Source organism: Truncatella angustata (assembly GCF_020726525.1).
Source record: "Truncatella angustata strain MPI-SDFR-AT-0073 chromosome Unknown BKA67scaffold_4, whole genome shotgun sequence".
NCBI lineage: Eukaryota > Fungi > Ascomycota > Sordariomycetes > Amphisphaeriales > Sporocadaceae > Truncatella > Truncatella angustata.
Genome location: NW_025763384.1, coordinates 3,023,051 through 3,038,518, shown reverse-complemented (window position 1 = coordinate 3,038,518; position 15,468 = coordinate 3,023,051). Strand labels below are relative to the sequence as shown.

The window sequence follows — 15,468 nt, the reverse complement described above, 5'->3', positions numbered from 1 at the left end:
GTAGAGTATCCATAGGCTAACCTAGCTAGCCATGGGGGCGTTGGGGTTCTTGGGGGCGTTCCAGGCGCTATCGGGTCCACCAACCCGGGATTGCCTTAACCTTAGCACTGTCATTCAGTAGGCACTGTAGCAAAGGCAATTGATTAAGCAATGCTCCAGCTCCCAATGCTTGGGGAAGTTGGGGGATGGGATTGTGCGTTTGCCCCCTTGGTACACATTCATCGCAAGCTCGCATTTCGCTGTACAAAGTAGTCTCTTGACATTCGGAAGCGACGCATAGGAAACCAAAAAGGCGCCTGACAATGTCTTGGCTCATTTGGCAGTGAATCCATATAAATCATCATGCCCAGATCTGCCCCATGCGGCTTGCTACTTTATCAATGAAAAAACCCCCTATCTTGATTGGGGTCAGAGGAATAGCCAGGCGTTTCTTGCCAAAAGGTGCAGCTGCAGCTTGCAGCCGGATGAAGACGATATGAAGCCTCAAAAGATTCAACATGCTCAGGTGGAACCACTACCGCGACCCCTAACTCCACCTCCACCGTACGATATTTCAGATATACTAGACGACTACTTCCAGGATCAGGATGAAGACGGCAGAGGCGGAAAAGGTGACAGTGACGACAAGTTGATCGAGAAGGCTGCCACCCTGGAGCTGGAGTCTCGACCACCTCTACCACCAAGACCAAACACTCTCCCCTTGATACCCAGCGTCGCAGAGTCAAGCTCCGTCACAAGCACAGAAACTACCATTCCTGAAGAGCCCGGGAGTTCAACTTCTTTCTGGAAGAATGCTCTCGACGAGACAATCTACTTCGCGGGTGGCTTGATATCTCATCCGTTCGAGGCAACTAAGCACTTCAGTGTCCTGAGGCATTCATCCGGTCTGGTCTTCTACAAGGGTCCGTCAACCAGTGTCACAGTCACAATCTTCTCCGATGCGCCGCTTCCATCAGATAGGTCGCTATGGCTCCAACGCAAAGGCTTTTCCGGCAATATGGGCATGAACATGAGCACCCTGCTCGGAACTTCTTCTGGTTGGATTGACGTGACTCCAACTTACGAAGCCATCCCAAGTGACGTGTCCGAAGCAGACGAACGGGCGTGGCAGAGGGATATCAGCAAACATGCCAAAAAGACCGCCAAGGACAAGAATTGGTCCAAGCAGACTGTTCGTGAGACGTGCATCATACGCATTCCTGCATCGGCTTCGGACGGTTATCTCCGTCTGGTACTGTGTGCTGGTGAGAGCCGCAAGAAAGTTCTCTGTCCGAGCCCCGTCTTTCGCATCGCCAGCACCTCCAGCGATGTTAGTATCTTTCGTGGCGCGAGCCTTTCTACCATGCCCCTTGAGGCTGGTCTGAAAGCTGCGTCCGTGGTCGGCACGACCATGGCCAACAGATACATCGGGCCCGCCAGGCTGCTTGTCGACAGCCGCGTGCAGAAGGTCGCGGACAAGTGCAAACCTGGGCTCGTCGTCAAGCATGCCGAGCGTATCGCGTACGCCAAGTCTGGCCTGCAAAGCAAGTTCGACGCCTTGGAGCAGAATTTTGATGGCGCTCGAGACGTATCATACGACCCTTTGCATGCCCCGATGCTGTCCGACGCCCCACCCGAAGTGGTCGGGGCCGACACGGGGCCGGAAAAGCCGTTTCCTGTCAAGCTCAGCGGAATAGTTGTGCAAGGTGCCGGACAGAGAAGTAATCAACTTGGCATCCCAACAGCCAACTTGAGTGGTGTCCCAAGCGATCTACTCCTACGACTAAATGGTATCTACATGGGATGGGCTCGCGTTGAACCTAAGCAAGGCACTGAGCATATCTCACGCGAGTGGCATGAGGCCATCATAACGGTTGGACAATCCCAATATGCATCACCGCGGATCGTTGGCAAGAATGTCGCTACAGTGCACATTATCCATAACTACCAGGGCGAGACTTTCTTCGGCGCGAAGCTCAAGACCATGTTGATGGCGTATCTGCGACCGGCGCCAAGGGCAGATCGGTCTCAACAACCCATTGACATTGGCAAAGCCGTAGCGCGGGATATCGACGTCACTCTTGCCAGCTTGAGTCGCGAGGCATGGGGCGCAGATCGCACTTATGAAAGACTGGCAGCAGAGAAATCTTCACGCACGATGGTTGATAAATATGTCCAAGTCAGAACGCAGATTGAGAAGCAGATCCACAGCGTGCCTATGCACCTCGCCGGCGTTAGAACAACAGGAATGGAAATGATTGATCAAGCTAATGGTCGGGGCGGTATGTTCATTCGACGTTAACTCGCATGATTTGTTGTTTGATATCAAGCGGTCCCGACGTTCCTCTCGGCCTACCAAACCTACAAGACAATTTACAATTTGTGAAGCGTCGCGCATAAAGCATGGTTATTTGGCAATCAATGTTACCAGCAAGTTAAATAGTAGCATCGCAGAATAGCATACTCGGCGACGGCACGGTTGGGAGTCCTGTCGTGCATCTATCTATCTTGATTGAGGTTGACCACGACGTCGATTTAAATGAGGTTGGAAATGAATTTCGCTGCGTGGCAAAAAAAAAAAAAAAAAAGGAAAATAAAGAAAAGAGAGTCATGTTTGGGTGAATGGAACTGTGGTTTCGAAATGCAAAAGAGTTTGGCCATCGCTTGACGGCCTACATCTCTGCCTACACTATCGAATCACCTGGGACTGGTCCGAAGACACCTGTCTACCACGTGGAATTCACGGTCACTTGCTCAGGGTCGTGGGCACATATCACCTGAGGATTACCTGGAGGGTAAGGTCGGATTCGAACGTGTAACCTCGAGATCAACGGGGCTCCGACTATAACCACTGGATGAATTTATAGGCAGGGCGGACATAGGAGAGGGGTGACCACTTGGTCGGAAACCGTGCACTAATGGAGTGGTTGGGAAATGCAAGTCGGCGGCGACAGAATGAAGCAGTTTGCGATAGTACTGAGTGCTGCGCAGTTACAGGTCGAAAGAACATTTTGTGTTGCGTACCGGAGGGTTTCCTCTGACGGGGGACCAGGCGACTACGAGTGGGGCAGCGCACCAACAAGATTCTTCTCTTTTGCTGGCAGTCGCGAGGAGCTCTAAGACCATAGGGAACTGGGTGTCTTGTGTCTTGTGTCCTATGTCCTGTGTTGGCGTCAGCTCCCAGTTTCACGTCTGCCGGTTCTGGGTCAGGGACTTTCTACAAGTTGTAGCGGGGGGTGGGCTATAGAGATCGCTCCTTCAACTCCAGCACGTCCTTTCCCCGGCTGTGAATATGTATTGGGCCCGGGAGATCACCAGATGTAGCACGCATGAGGGTGAAATTTAGCTTGTAAACGTATAAGCACAACGAGCGGCCAGAAAAGCAACAGGTATCATAAGCCTTCCGAATTGGAAATTATGCTTTCAACATCCGTCTTGTATAGATAAGACATGAGAACTCCGCACATACCATAAGAACTCGGTAGTCACATCTATCACCCGGGCCACAATCGAAATCAATTGTCAAACCGGGAAAGTCTGTCAAGCATATACAGTCGATGATTAGACAGCAGCGGTTTTTATCCCTGCTTCTTACCTTTCTTATGCGATAACTAACATAAAAATATGTGATGCAATGCTATTAGTGCTATATGCTTCGGGCATGGACGCCAGAAATCTGACCGGGGCAACGTTGTACAACCAGATCATGCAAGGCAGTATGCCAACCATTAAAGCCCTGAAAACATTTACCTTCATCAAGCAGCGCGGCTTACTTAAAAACTTCCCGACACATGTCTCGTACGTCGTCCACTAGGAAAACTCACAGTATCTTCTCCCTTGTCCGTGGTCAGATAAACCGTGCAGCCGTGCGTGCGGTTGCATTGAGGATTTTAGCGGCCGCGTTGTGGTACTTCTACCTGGGGGTGGGGAGGCAGCACTGCAGACGCGAGAACGATTCAGTTTCATTCAGCCCGTCGAACCAGCAAAGCCTTGCGGCTACTGTTGCTACTGTTACTACTACAACTTGGGAGCCTCAAGACGACAACATTCCTCTCTGGTTCATGTGTGCGGCCCTGTGTTCTTCGCTCATCCCCGAGGATCTGTGACAGGGGACTTTGTCTGTTTTTGCTAGGACGGGAACAATCGAAGATTGCCTAAGATCTTGTTTGACTAATAATAAAGATGATCGAGCGAGAGACGACACACGCTACGTATGTATGTATGTATGTACTTGTCTCCTTTAAAAAGAACGCTGACGGCAGAATGCAACATAATACTTACACCTATCTATAAGTTACATGGACCCAACCAACGCTTTTTCTAAGCCTCGTTTGGGAAAAGCTGCGTGCCGATCCTTGCCATCTGCCGCCCGACAAGGAATGTATATACATGCAGTTGCAACGCTCCCTTATCTATGCATTCATAGTTCTTTGGGGTATGTAAGTAGATTAACAGGGGAAGTATTATAGAAGAACCAAAATAGTAAGCAGAACACACACATGCATGCATGCATACATACATACATACATACACACATACATTGAAACGATGAGGTCCTGTTTCTCGGCTGCGTCGGGCTTTTGAAATGTACCACTGGGGGTGTAAAGTTAAAAGTGGCATGCATGCATGACTGCGGCTCAGCACTGCATAAGTTACCCACTGGGCTGGGGGACGCACCGGCGAAGGCGACGGCTCTGCCTGTCTTGTCTCTTGTTCCATCAATGCTTCTGGAAACCGAGCGCTCCCAAGATCTGCGCAGCTGGCTTTGCCTAGCACGCATACAACTGCGGTCACGGAAAATGCCTTGTAAGATATTTGGCACTTACCGTCTCCACACGTTAGGCAATGGTTGTTTGCCGTCATCCCGTACCCTGGATGTGGAGGCATCTCGCGTATAACCCTGGAAGTCAGAAATAAGTGCATGTCAAGATTATGAGTCCAAAAAACAAACATTTGCGCACGTGATAATGGTGAGACTAGATGTGTACGGTATTTGTTCAATTAACTACTAAGTCAATACCAAAATCAAATGATGCGTTGCAGTGCCGCCAGGACACTCATCAACGACACCATGAACCAGCATCTCTAGCCTTCCGCTCACGTCATGCACAGCACGTTCGTGTTGGTCGACGCCTTTCCTACCCTGTGGACATGTTCTGTACCAGCAAGGAAGTTCAGGATGTAGTGAGATGAACTACGATAGCTGCCTGGTCACCCCGACCTCCACCACACTGAGCCACAAGGTTTGACATCTTCCAGCCGAAGACGCCGCCGCCCAAGCTGCACGCAAGCACAGACCTGACTAGCAGGCGGTATGGCTTTGTACGCTCCCTCGGCGCGGCACTTTTCGACCTTGGAGCAAATGCTCTACGGCATATGGTCGGGTGGCCAGGGTGACGGCAAGCGATGGCGACAGTAAAGGGCCATGCATCTTCCTGCCCCGCAAGAATTATCGTGTACTGATGCCCAGCTTGTTTGCTTGTGATTCTACCCGATGCTTTCAAGTCCCGCCTACATTCCTGATGGCGACCGATCTTGCCACGGCGCCATCGAGGATATGAAACCTTGATGTCGACAACCAGTGTCTGTCTTGACTGCATAACCTCCGATATGCGTCTCGACTACGATATGAAATGCTGAAACAATCCTGCTGGTGTTTGGACGCAGTCCAAATTCCCACGGAATCCCCTCACTTAATCGGCTTTCGGCGAAGAGAAGTAATCAGCATCAAGCTGAACCGTATTCTTTCATCCTAAAGTCGTCATTAAGTTCGTCAGATATTCGTGGCTAGGTCGTCCGCTCATTCGTATGACATTAATCCAAGGCCGGGTTCAGAGAAAAAGAAAACTTGAAGCGAGTGCGCAGACCAGGTTGGAGGTGGTCGTTCCAAGTCGCGGTATGGGGTATCATCGGAAGAAAGCCGCTTTATGCCGTATATAAAACCAAGAAAAAAACAACCAGGGAATCCGATAAACCAATGATCTTTGTCCGGTCTTTACCGGGGTATGGGTGGTGCATTGCTGCGTATACCTCTTATTTTAGAGAGAAGAAAATCCGGTCTTCTTTATGTCAAAGACCTGCCCTGTTGTAAATGCAATCAAAAAAAAAAATACCCTCCCGGTTCCAGCCATGATGAGAAAAGGTATAGCTTGTGACCGAGCTAGCGGTTGTAGTGATGTGAGATGCCCCAAAAGAAATATAAAAAGAAAGAAAGAAAAACGCTCGCTTGCTAAATCAATAAAAAAAAATCCTGGATATTATGTGCTGAAGGATTTCGAGTGCCGATAGTCGCTGTTGTGATGATGCAAAACGCCGATATGCCCTGGATGCCATGATTCCCTGCCGAAATTCCCTGTGCGAATGGAGATGAGACCGTGAGCTGTAACTCATTGGTCCTCAGGAGATGTGATTATCGGGGACTGTGATCCCGTTCTGACGGTTGTTGTCACATGGTCGTGGCATACTCGTGGTAACGATCCCAACCAAAGCCACCGAAACCAGCGCCAATACCACATTGTGATGTCAACATACTAGGTAACGGCAACGCAGGAATAGGGGCAGCTACCATTGGCGAGCTATAGAAGTACCCAGCAGAGGAAAATGGTTGGCTGTATGGCTGGGTCGGCGAAGGAATCTGTACCTCGGTCATCGCCATGTTAGCCCATATCGGCGTGGAGTCGGAAGATGTCGATGTGACACTTGGGCTCGAAGGGAGTACCCGCCAGGAATCAACAGGGCCGGAGACAGCGGCGGGCGATGGCGTGTTTTGTGACCAGATACTTCCTGCCGGTGAGCTGGGAAGCAGAGGAGGCTGGCGCACAACATCGACAATTCTCGGGGGAGGCGGGAGTAGCGGCTTCATCAATATCATGATGTTGTTCTTGACTTCTTCACTCTTTCCACATAGCAACTCGCCGGTACCTTCTTCTTCTAGTCCCTCGAGAGCAGAGACGTGTGTTCGGAAGACGAAGCGGTTGATAGCCTGGATAAAATCCTCATGCATCTTCTTTGCTTGCTGGTCCTTTTCCGACCAGTCATATGTGCCGGCTTTGGCGTCGACACAATGGACATCCTTGTGGTACTCAATCAGAGCCTCGATGGAATCTGGCGTCAGCTTGAAGGCAACCTCATTTCGCAGAACCATATCCACATGAACGATATAGGCTTCGATGTGGAGCAGTTGATAGTTGAATAGTGCCTCTACCAGTGGATTGGAGTCTGTGCGCAACTCGGACTCAGGTGCCTTTGGTAGCATGATTGACGTCAGGGTCCAGAGAGCATTTGGCGAGGATAGGGTCTCGGTCAGGCATTTTTGGTGCTGCGGTACACTGTTGAGTGGGCGCTTCACCTTGTTGACACGCTTCAATGTTTGTGTTAACCACGGTTCAACCTTTGAGCCCAGGACGACGTTGACTGATGATGCTCTCGGCGCAAAGGCCGCGGCAGAAGCCGGTAGTAGTTGGACTGGCATCGCAAATGGTGTCTAGAGTTGTTGGCAAGAGAGATGACACAGGACAAGTGACTAAGAATATCCGAGGGCGGTTGACAGCGTAGCGCTGGTCGAGGTGACGAGGTTGGATGGGAAAGACGAATAATAATAAGAAAATGGATTTCGGAGCTAGGCGGTCCCCAGGACAGGGTATTAAGCTTGCACACCTGGCTACCACAAATAGGAAGAAGAGAATGGAGGACGAAGTACTCGTGAAGAGAAGAAGGAGGGTAAGACTGAAAGTTACGATGAGAGGTGGGGTGGGTTATAATCTTCTCTCACTCCCGCTCCGACCCGGCGTCGCCAGTGTGACCCATGTCATCTTGAGGCCATAACTGGAGTCGCCTATTTTGCTCATTTTTTCTTTGGTGTGCAAACTCGCAGAAACTGCGCGGTCTCTGGGCCTGCTAGGTCGTTCGGGACATGCCCTCGTTGGCTTCTCTCCTCCTGAAGTGCCCACCGAGATGCAGCGAAGACAACCCTAGCAAGCCTGGATACATAGTGCGCAGGCGGGATCAGCACCAGCACCAGCAGGCACCGGAGAAAATCTTGTGCTAGCAGGAGCAGAAGCAGGAGTAAACGGATGTAGCTAACGCTTGTGGTCGATTGCTGGTCATGCGCGGCAAAAGATGGCCCTGGTCTTGGGCGGTAGCATCGTACTTGAGTGGGCTGTGTCGCGTCTTGCATATGCTGAGAGGAAACGGACGAATAGTGGCAGGCGCTGGACTGAGGAGGGAGCTGAAAGGTGCATCTGGTCAGTGCACAACGCCACCGTCCTTCGTACCGGTACTTGGCCCCCAGCAGCACTGTTGAAAGAGGTAGGCCCAGAGGTAGGCCCAGAGACCTGTATTTTGCCCGCCAGCACTAACCTAACCTAACCTAGGCGAGTCCACATTCGTCACTGCCTATAATGGGCATGCCAGAAGATTTGCACCGAGGCATTATATGCAGTGAATGTCTCACAGACTCACCCTCAGGAGATATCCATCAATCGGTCCACGCGGACCAGAGCAGGACCAACCGAGACGAAACGGAGTTGTGTAAACATCTTCACTTCGTGATCCCTTGTTCCCTGCACCTATCAAGAAACCCTCTACTTTAGTTTAGTCTTGCCGGCACTCCGGGACGAAATGGCACTTGCAGGTCCTTGCAGTCTCTCCCGACGTCGAGGCGCTTGCATTCCGTCACCCACGACATGGTTTTTATCAGGTCGCATAATAGTTGTTTGACTCCCTTTGCATACCGCGCACTGGTATGCGATAAGTGATACTTTAGACTCGCAAGAAGACGAGACTACCACCATGACCACTCCACTATAGCCATAGGAATAGTGTACTCGCGTCTGCAGGCGATCGAGCAAGGGACGTTCTTTGAATCTTTTCATTGGGCATATGCATGAGACTTGTTCATCAATTTACACAGTTGCAAATCTACTATTTCCAATATTTGCGCTGCGGGCCACCAATGCAACCATCGAGGCTCAAGCTATCTGTTCAGCAGTGAAAGGAGAACATTGCGCTTATGCAGGTTCAGGAGTGCAACTGGATCCGGATCTAGTAGTCGTCGAGGCCGACGGGGGCCAGAAGTTCTTTCACCGAGCAGCAGCCCTACTTCAAGAGCGATTCGTTGACGTGAGATTATCGCAGAAATTATCTAATCAAAACAGCAACCAGTGAATGGGTCATAGTAGGAGCTGAAACTGTCCGGTGTCATCAAACCACTCTAAACTTGCAGCGATCATCAGATGTTTCCAGAAGACGCAATTCTACATGGGACAGCGTCTATCGGGTCATGTAGACTCAAGCTGCAGAGTGCTAATGCAGTAAATGCTGGAGGACATACGATGACTTGCATATTAGTGACATTGGCCATCTGTCCTTTGGACGCCGACTGCATTGACCGTAGATGAAACCTCGCAACCAAGGTGGATGTGATAGCTCTACTGTGGTGTTGCAAGCGGCTGGAAGTTGAAGCCGTAAACAAAGTGCATTGACTCTTATATAGCGCCATGTAGCAAGATTTGTCGGTTCCAACTGCTTCCTGATCCAGTATTGGTTTGATCTTGAATTCTGGCTGCAATGCTCCTGCAGGGTCGAGGAGAAACTTTCGATGATCAAAATATCATCTTGGAGCCAGGCGAATGGGAATAGCTTCTGGCCCGGACTTTTTTTTCCCCTGAAGACCCGTACCATATCTCAGGTACCGCGAGAGCGCTTATGGTGGTCAAGAAGCTAGTCGCGTCGAGACGATACCGCGCGGAGACGCTGGGTGTGGCTCCTAACACGGGTACAGAAGACATCACAAGGAGCTTGGAAAAGGGTGATGGACGTTTGACCGAAGATGGAGAAGGGGATGATAGCAAGTTGATATCCAACATGTCAGCAATAGTTTATAGCCTATCATTGCCATATGGCTGGGATGTGGTTCTCGCTAGTGGCACACTATTCAAGGTGAGCTAAGAGGTGAAAGCGCTCTTCCGAATCCTCATTGGACACGGTGTAGCTGACTAGAAAGACAAGGGCGGGGGAGAAAAGGTCAAATTATCATTGGTCCAAAAATCAGGAAAATCAGGAAAAGCACCAACCCCAGTTTCTCGGAAAGCATTCATGAGACGAAGGAGCAATCATGAGAAGAAGACAAGGAATGATGAAGCGACGGTTGTGGTGAGCCTTCAGAAAGGGGAAAGTGGCATCCTTCCCGAGTTTGAAGCTTGCGAAATAGGGTTCAAGGGGTTAATAGATATCACCCAGGGCTTTCTCTTTTCAGAATATCCTACATGACTAGTTTCCGACCGCATCCATTCTGGTGTTTAGCCTCGACATTGAAAATACAAAGTGATTAACTACCCCCATCCCCAGAACCCAGTTGCCAAGACGGAATCTGGATGTGCTTCCTAAAGGGTACCTCTGGAGATCTACTGAGCCGTGATGAAGACTCTTGACAAAGCTTAGTCTCGGACATGCACAGCAAACATATCCGTTAGATCATGGTACCGTTAAAACCGACGCGGAACAGACCCAGCATTGTAGAACTGTTGGTCGATGGCAGCCATCTGACTCTAGAGGCTTCCTGACATGCCATCATTGGCCTCCTGATCACGGAAGACCGCAATAAGATATACCGAGACGGCAGAGTGCGTGCTGAGGGTCATGTGTTTGTGGAGTCATGACCGTTTCCGTAGTTTGCATGGGTAATTTGTAACTCAAGGCCCGAAGTCACGGCACTGTGTCATGTTTTCATAGTTGAATGCTGACGTGATGCTCGGAGTCTAATGTGGTTGTGTGGGCAAATCTAGATCTCTAATGCAGACGCATCGAGGCGTCTATTTTTGGGAGTCATGCTATGCTTACGATTTGTAGAATAGGTGCGCTAAAGTTTTGTTTTTTCTCCCCTAGAGTGAGACCATTGCCAACTTCTGGCAGGTCACCTGAAATACACTGTTTTGCAGTTTCTATCATATGCTGCGAGCTGCTTTGATCTCCGACTTGGACTAACTTACCCAGAGTCGTTCGCAGAAACAACATTTCTCTCGTCGTGTTTACAAGCATGTGATTCAAGAGGCCGCCAGGCCCATTGCGAGGGCTTTTAGCGGGTACTGGCGGCTCCGAGTCGGTGTTCGCCGAGTACAACAAGTCGTTTGCGGCAACTTGGAGAAGGGCAGTGTTGAGTCACCATGCAGATCAACCACGAACACAGCGAAGATACCCGCTGAGCTTGCGCTCTATTATGCGTTTACGTGCTATGCAGGGGACGTCTCTACAGACAAAGTCAACATTTAGTAACCTAGTAACGATTACGAAACAGGGGAGAATGCGTGTTTGAACAGGCGCTTCGGTTCAGGGACGCTTATTCGAGTGGGTACTCCGTTACTATGGGCTCGGTCCTATGATTGTCAGGGAAGTCCTGTCCTTGAGAAGATATATTGAAGCCGTACTGGTAATAATTGCAAAGCTGCTATAAGACCCGATGGAGGCTCTGGTCCCAATTGGCGGTCCTGAGGACCCTGAGCAAAGCACCACCTGATACTTGATGTGAGGGGGAAACCCTTGCAGTCCTTGGTCATTAGTATACAGCGACCAAGAGACGAACCTGTGTTCTTCATTAGCACAAATTGTCACTATAGACAAGGCAGTGTATTAAGACGTCTAAATATGCCTCTGGGTGCACGGTGGATCTTACCATAGCGCACCAACGCACTTAAGCATAGCACGCGCCACGAAGCAATAACAACCTGTACAATCGGCAGACTATTACAATCATCTTCCACTGATTTACCAAATGGACCTTTTCAACCCTGCTACTATTTATTGTACTGTAAATGTTGTTCCATGTTATGGAATCTGAGGTTGACTGGCAAGGGAGTTAGATGGTGCACCATCATCACTTGCCGAGGCCATAGCATTGGCACTTAAAAAGCAAGTAGGTCAGTAGCGTCACTTGTTCTTTCCGCACGCATCTTGACATCATAGGACTGTTTCTCGACTCTCCTTATTACCAATGTCTAATTTTCCATCTAACCCATCTTAGTAGAACGGACGCCATCAAAACAGCGTAGAGCTAGTCTTGGTTTCTTCTATTTTCGTCTATGGGATATGGATAATGTTGCAAGCAACTTGTATATTCGTGGTCGGTGGCAAGCCACAGATAGACCGACACGATGGCAGAGGGGAAGGTCTGTGGCTGTGTCTCGGTAGTCGACCGGAAACCCTGTAGATTACCCGCTGAAAATTACCACCGACCATCTAGAGGTACAGTACTTAGCACAGCGCTCTGATACGACTCTAGCTCGCACCGATGGACCGCAAGAGGCCTTTGTCTTTGCCTTTGCCTGCTGTACCCAAACTCATCGTTTTACCACAACCTGAATTGGCCTCTTCGGCGGAGCCTCTAAAGACCACAAGGGCCAATCTATTTTGACAACTGTCACTGCGGCTCGCTTTGTGAACCCAGATAATTGTTGTTTTAGTTGACTTTGCATGAGCTCCAGTGGAGGTGAGTCCCTAGCACAGCTGAAAGATCTCCATCAGATTTCAGCGCTTCGGCAATTGTGCCGATTCTCGCTGTCCCTTCGCATCCGCAGCCGACGTGTGTCAATCCAGCCACTCTTTCCAAACCAGCCGCCTAGTATCACTATTCGCATGAATCTTGCAGGCACGTGAGCATGACTAATCCATCGAATGTCCGTCTATGATGTACATTTCCAGGCGAGCTCGCGGTATGTTGAGGTCAACATGGCATACACCACTCCACAGCGCATCGACGTCACTGTGAAGCCTGTGGTCATACAAGTCAACAAGCATGGCATCTCACCAGAATCGCGTCGCCGGGCGGCGTCACGGTTCGAATGCATCATTCGTATTCTGAATGGCTGATATCAAGAACTTGCCTCGGTCGCCCCTAGGTTGCCATTCACCGCTTCTCAGACAGCGGGCCGCTAGCCCTCGATGAGTCACCCAAGATGCAACACTGCGGTGTGAGGCAAAAACCACGCAAGATCTTATTCATATCATGGCAATGAGGAGGTCTGGCTCAATTCAACCGATTAACTATTTATCAGTCTGAGATAAATGGTCTCATGACGTCAAGCATTGACAGGCAGTGTTGCGCACGTAGCTGAATATTTAAAACTGCTGTTGTCGAAACGCATAGGGACTGCCGAGGACAATCCGAGACGTCTCCCGAGTATCGCTAAGCGCCACCACGAGGTTGGATTGTTGATGAGACGGTAAACTTGTACAGTACATAATACTAATCCCGCTTGTGGTTTTGCTTTTGCGGTGCCCAGTGAGACCAGCATGCTTCTATGACAGCATCTAGAAATCTCACGTGAGTTCAAGGATTAATTCGATCGCAGCAGATCTTCCTGGACCCTACGTCAATATGCATGCTTTTGAGAAGAACACACAAAAGAAAAAAGAATTATACCGCATATTCCTGGTAGGTCTTGGCAGTAAATCCTCCAGGATTACAGTCTTCTATGGAATAGCCAAGTAGCATGGTCACAACAACACACGTTATAGTTGATAGTAACCAGACTCTACGGTGCTTATTGTGCGGTCTATCACTATCTAGCAATGTTCATGCTTTGAAATCGCTTCTGAGCTTTAGCAAGCACGCCGCCCCTTTGATGCTCATTCGTGTACAACGAAGCCTATCAAATGAACAAATCCTGCTCAAACTGATACATGAGCATTGTCTTTCATGATACCTGCCTCCTTCATACCTCGCGTCACTTCCTTGCAGACATCGTAACTGTAGAAGAACTCCTGCACAGGCGTCGAAAAGTTCATCGCCTGGTGACCGAAAAGCTCATCTCCGCAGAGCTCCTCCGCTTTCCGCCGATACTCATCCCTCGTGCCTGGTATCGTTTCGCTTAAATTTTGGACAACGTGTATATGATTTTTCAAGAGGTCGCTATACAGTTCAAGCCTCGAGGGAACATCAGCAGAATTAGTTAGGCCTTCCAGCAAAAGTTCAAGCGCCGCCGCCTCCTCGACGGCGAGGACCGCTCCCTGGGCGTGTGTAGGTAATATGGTGTGGGCCGCGTCGCCAATTATCACGGCCCGGCCGCGCCAGTATCTCAATAGCGGCTCCCTTCTGACTAGCTTGTAGATCTTGATGTCTGATGCCTTGTTGATGATTTCTCCCATCGTAGGATGGTAGTCCTTCAGCGCCTGCAGAACATCCTCGCGCGCCGCCGCCGAGTTCCAATCTTCCTTGTCACGGTCCTTGGGTTGTGTCTTGTGCCGGAGCGCGATGTTCAACGTCTGGTTATCGCGGCAAGGGTATGCGACCATGTAGAAGGCCTTTGGGATGTAGAATGGTGTCCAGTAGCCTGCAGGCTGGTTCTCGAATATTGACCGAGTTGCAGGATCCGATAGAATTGTATTCATGGGTATCAAACACCGGTAGGCCGACCAACTCAACTCTTTGACTGAATCGTCGTGACTTGTAATCTTACTGATGAACTGTGAACGAATCCCGTCCGCGACTATGATCAGATCCTTAGTTACTGTCGTACCGTCCGCCAGGGCGATCATCCCGGTATCGCAGTCAATGTCCACCACGGCAACGCCTAATCTGATTGTCGCCGGCGTTCCGGGCTGGTCGGCTTCCTCGCCCTGCGCCATTTCTTTCAGGGTAGTATGCAGGTCTACACGGTGGTAGAAGCCCATCTTAGCCCCGAATTTCCTCGGTACATCGGCAAGATCCTCCATGAACGCCGTCTCCAGCGTGTGGGCGTGCACCATGCGGAGGACCTTCGCCTCCGTGACTCGGGCTTTTACCTCGTCGAAGCCCCATGAGTCTAATATACGCGAGCCGTTGGGCGTGATGGTGATAGCAGCGCCGACCTCATTTTTGAAGGATGACCGCTCGAATATCTAGGGTAATCACCAAGTCAACTCTGGCATCAATCAACCCAGGAAACGTCGCACCGATAGCGGCACCGGACATGGGGTCAGTTCAATATTTCCCGGTGTTACCCAAAATGTTCTCTGGTCAACAAGAGATCGGGCCACTGGGGAAGTCTCACATCCTTGCAAGGAACGCGAAATGGAAAGGCTCCTCACCTCTACCTCAGCACCTATACGCCTGAGACCAATAGCGGAACTGAGCCCACCTATACCGGCGCCTATGATGCCGACCCGAAGGGCCATATTGGTTTCGTGCAAATGCTTGCTGCTGCTCTCTCTTCCTTGTTCTTTTCTACATTCTTTTTCTCAGAGCCCCCTTTCGTACGACCGTGACGCAAATATCATATCCACGAACAAGACCCAAGATGGAGAAGAAAAAAAGGGACATTTGCAATCTCCAACCACAAGAAAAATAAATACACAAAAGAGCGTCAGACAAAAAAGAAAAAGAAACCCAATTCACAGCACACCCGAAGCGCCCTCACATCTAGTCGTCACGCTAATTCTCACCTTCTTTCTGTCTCTCACTCTCCCCCTTGCGTTTTTTCTTCTTTCTTTCTCTATCCCTAGAATGGCGCTGTGCGG

The 15,468-nt window shown here is 50.1% G+C and overlaps 5 protein-coding genes across 5 annotated transcripts; 2 read left to right on the top strand and 3 right to left on the bottom strand.

Annotated features, from left to right (window-relative positions):
- Window positions 1-66: 66 nt before the first annotated feature.
- On the top strand, window positions 67-2,582 carry BKA67DRAFT_565873 (uncharacterized protein). The gene has a single exon (XM_046102835.1). It carries the CDS (start codon window positions 476-478, stop codon window positions 2,279-2,281), a length of 1,806 nt encoding a protein of 601 aa, XP_045958919.1. The 5' UTR covers window positions 67-475; the 3' UTR covers window positions 2,282-2,582.
- Window positions 2,583-4,299: 1,717 nt separating this feature from the next.
- BKA67DRAFT_535959 (uncharacterized protein) lies at window positions 4,300-5,579 on the bottom strand (the record flags this gene model as incomplete). Its single annotated transcript, XM_046100088.1, has 6 exons — window positions 4,300-4,391; window positions 4,519-4,572; window positions 4,657-4,748; window positions 4,806-4,879; window positions 5,000-5,122; window positions 5,178-5,579. 6 exons carry the CDS (start codon window positions 5,577-5,579, stop codon window positions 4,300-4,302), a joined length of 837 nt encoding a protein of 278 aa, XP_045958918.1.
- A 767-nt stretch (window positions 5,580-6,346) lies between these two features.
- On the bottom strand, window positions 6,347-7,774 carry BKA67DRAFT_286244 (uncharacterized protein). The gene has a single exon (XM_046095979.1). The coding sequence runs from the start codon at window positions 7,448-7,450 to the stop codon at window positions 6,425-6,427; it is 1,026 nt and encodes a 341-aa protein (XP_045958917.1). The 5' UTR covers window positions 7,451-7,774; the 3' UTR covers window positions 6,347-6,424.
- Window positions 7,775-8,097: 323 nt separating this feature from the next.
- On the top strand, window positions 8,098-9,144 carry BKA67DRAFT_535957 (uncharacterized protein; the record flags this gene model as incomplete). The annotated part of the gene is made up of 3 exons (XM_046100087.1): window positions 8,098-8,298; window positions 8,352-8,508; window positions 8,996-9,144. The coding sequence occupies 3 exons, from the start codon at window positions 8,098-8,100 to the stop codon at window positions 9,142-9,144; spliced, it is 507 nt and encodes a 168-aa protein (XP_045958916.1).
- Window positions 9,145-13,641: 4,497 nt separating this feature from the next.
- On the bottom strand, window positions 13,642-15,126 carry BKA67DRAFT_535956 (uncharacterized protein; the record flags this gene model as incomplete). Its single annotated transcript, XM_046100086.1, has 2 exons — window positions 13,642-14,850; window positions 15,040-15,126. The coding sequence occupies 2 exons, from the start codon at window positions 15,124-15,126 to the stop codon at window positions 13,642-13,644; spliced, it is 1,296 nt and encodes a 431-aa protein (XP_045958915.1).
- Between the last annotated feature and the right edge of the window lie 342 nt (window positions 15,127-15,468).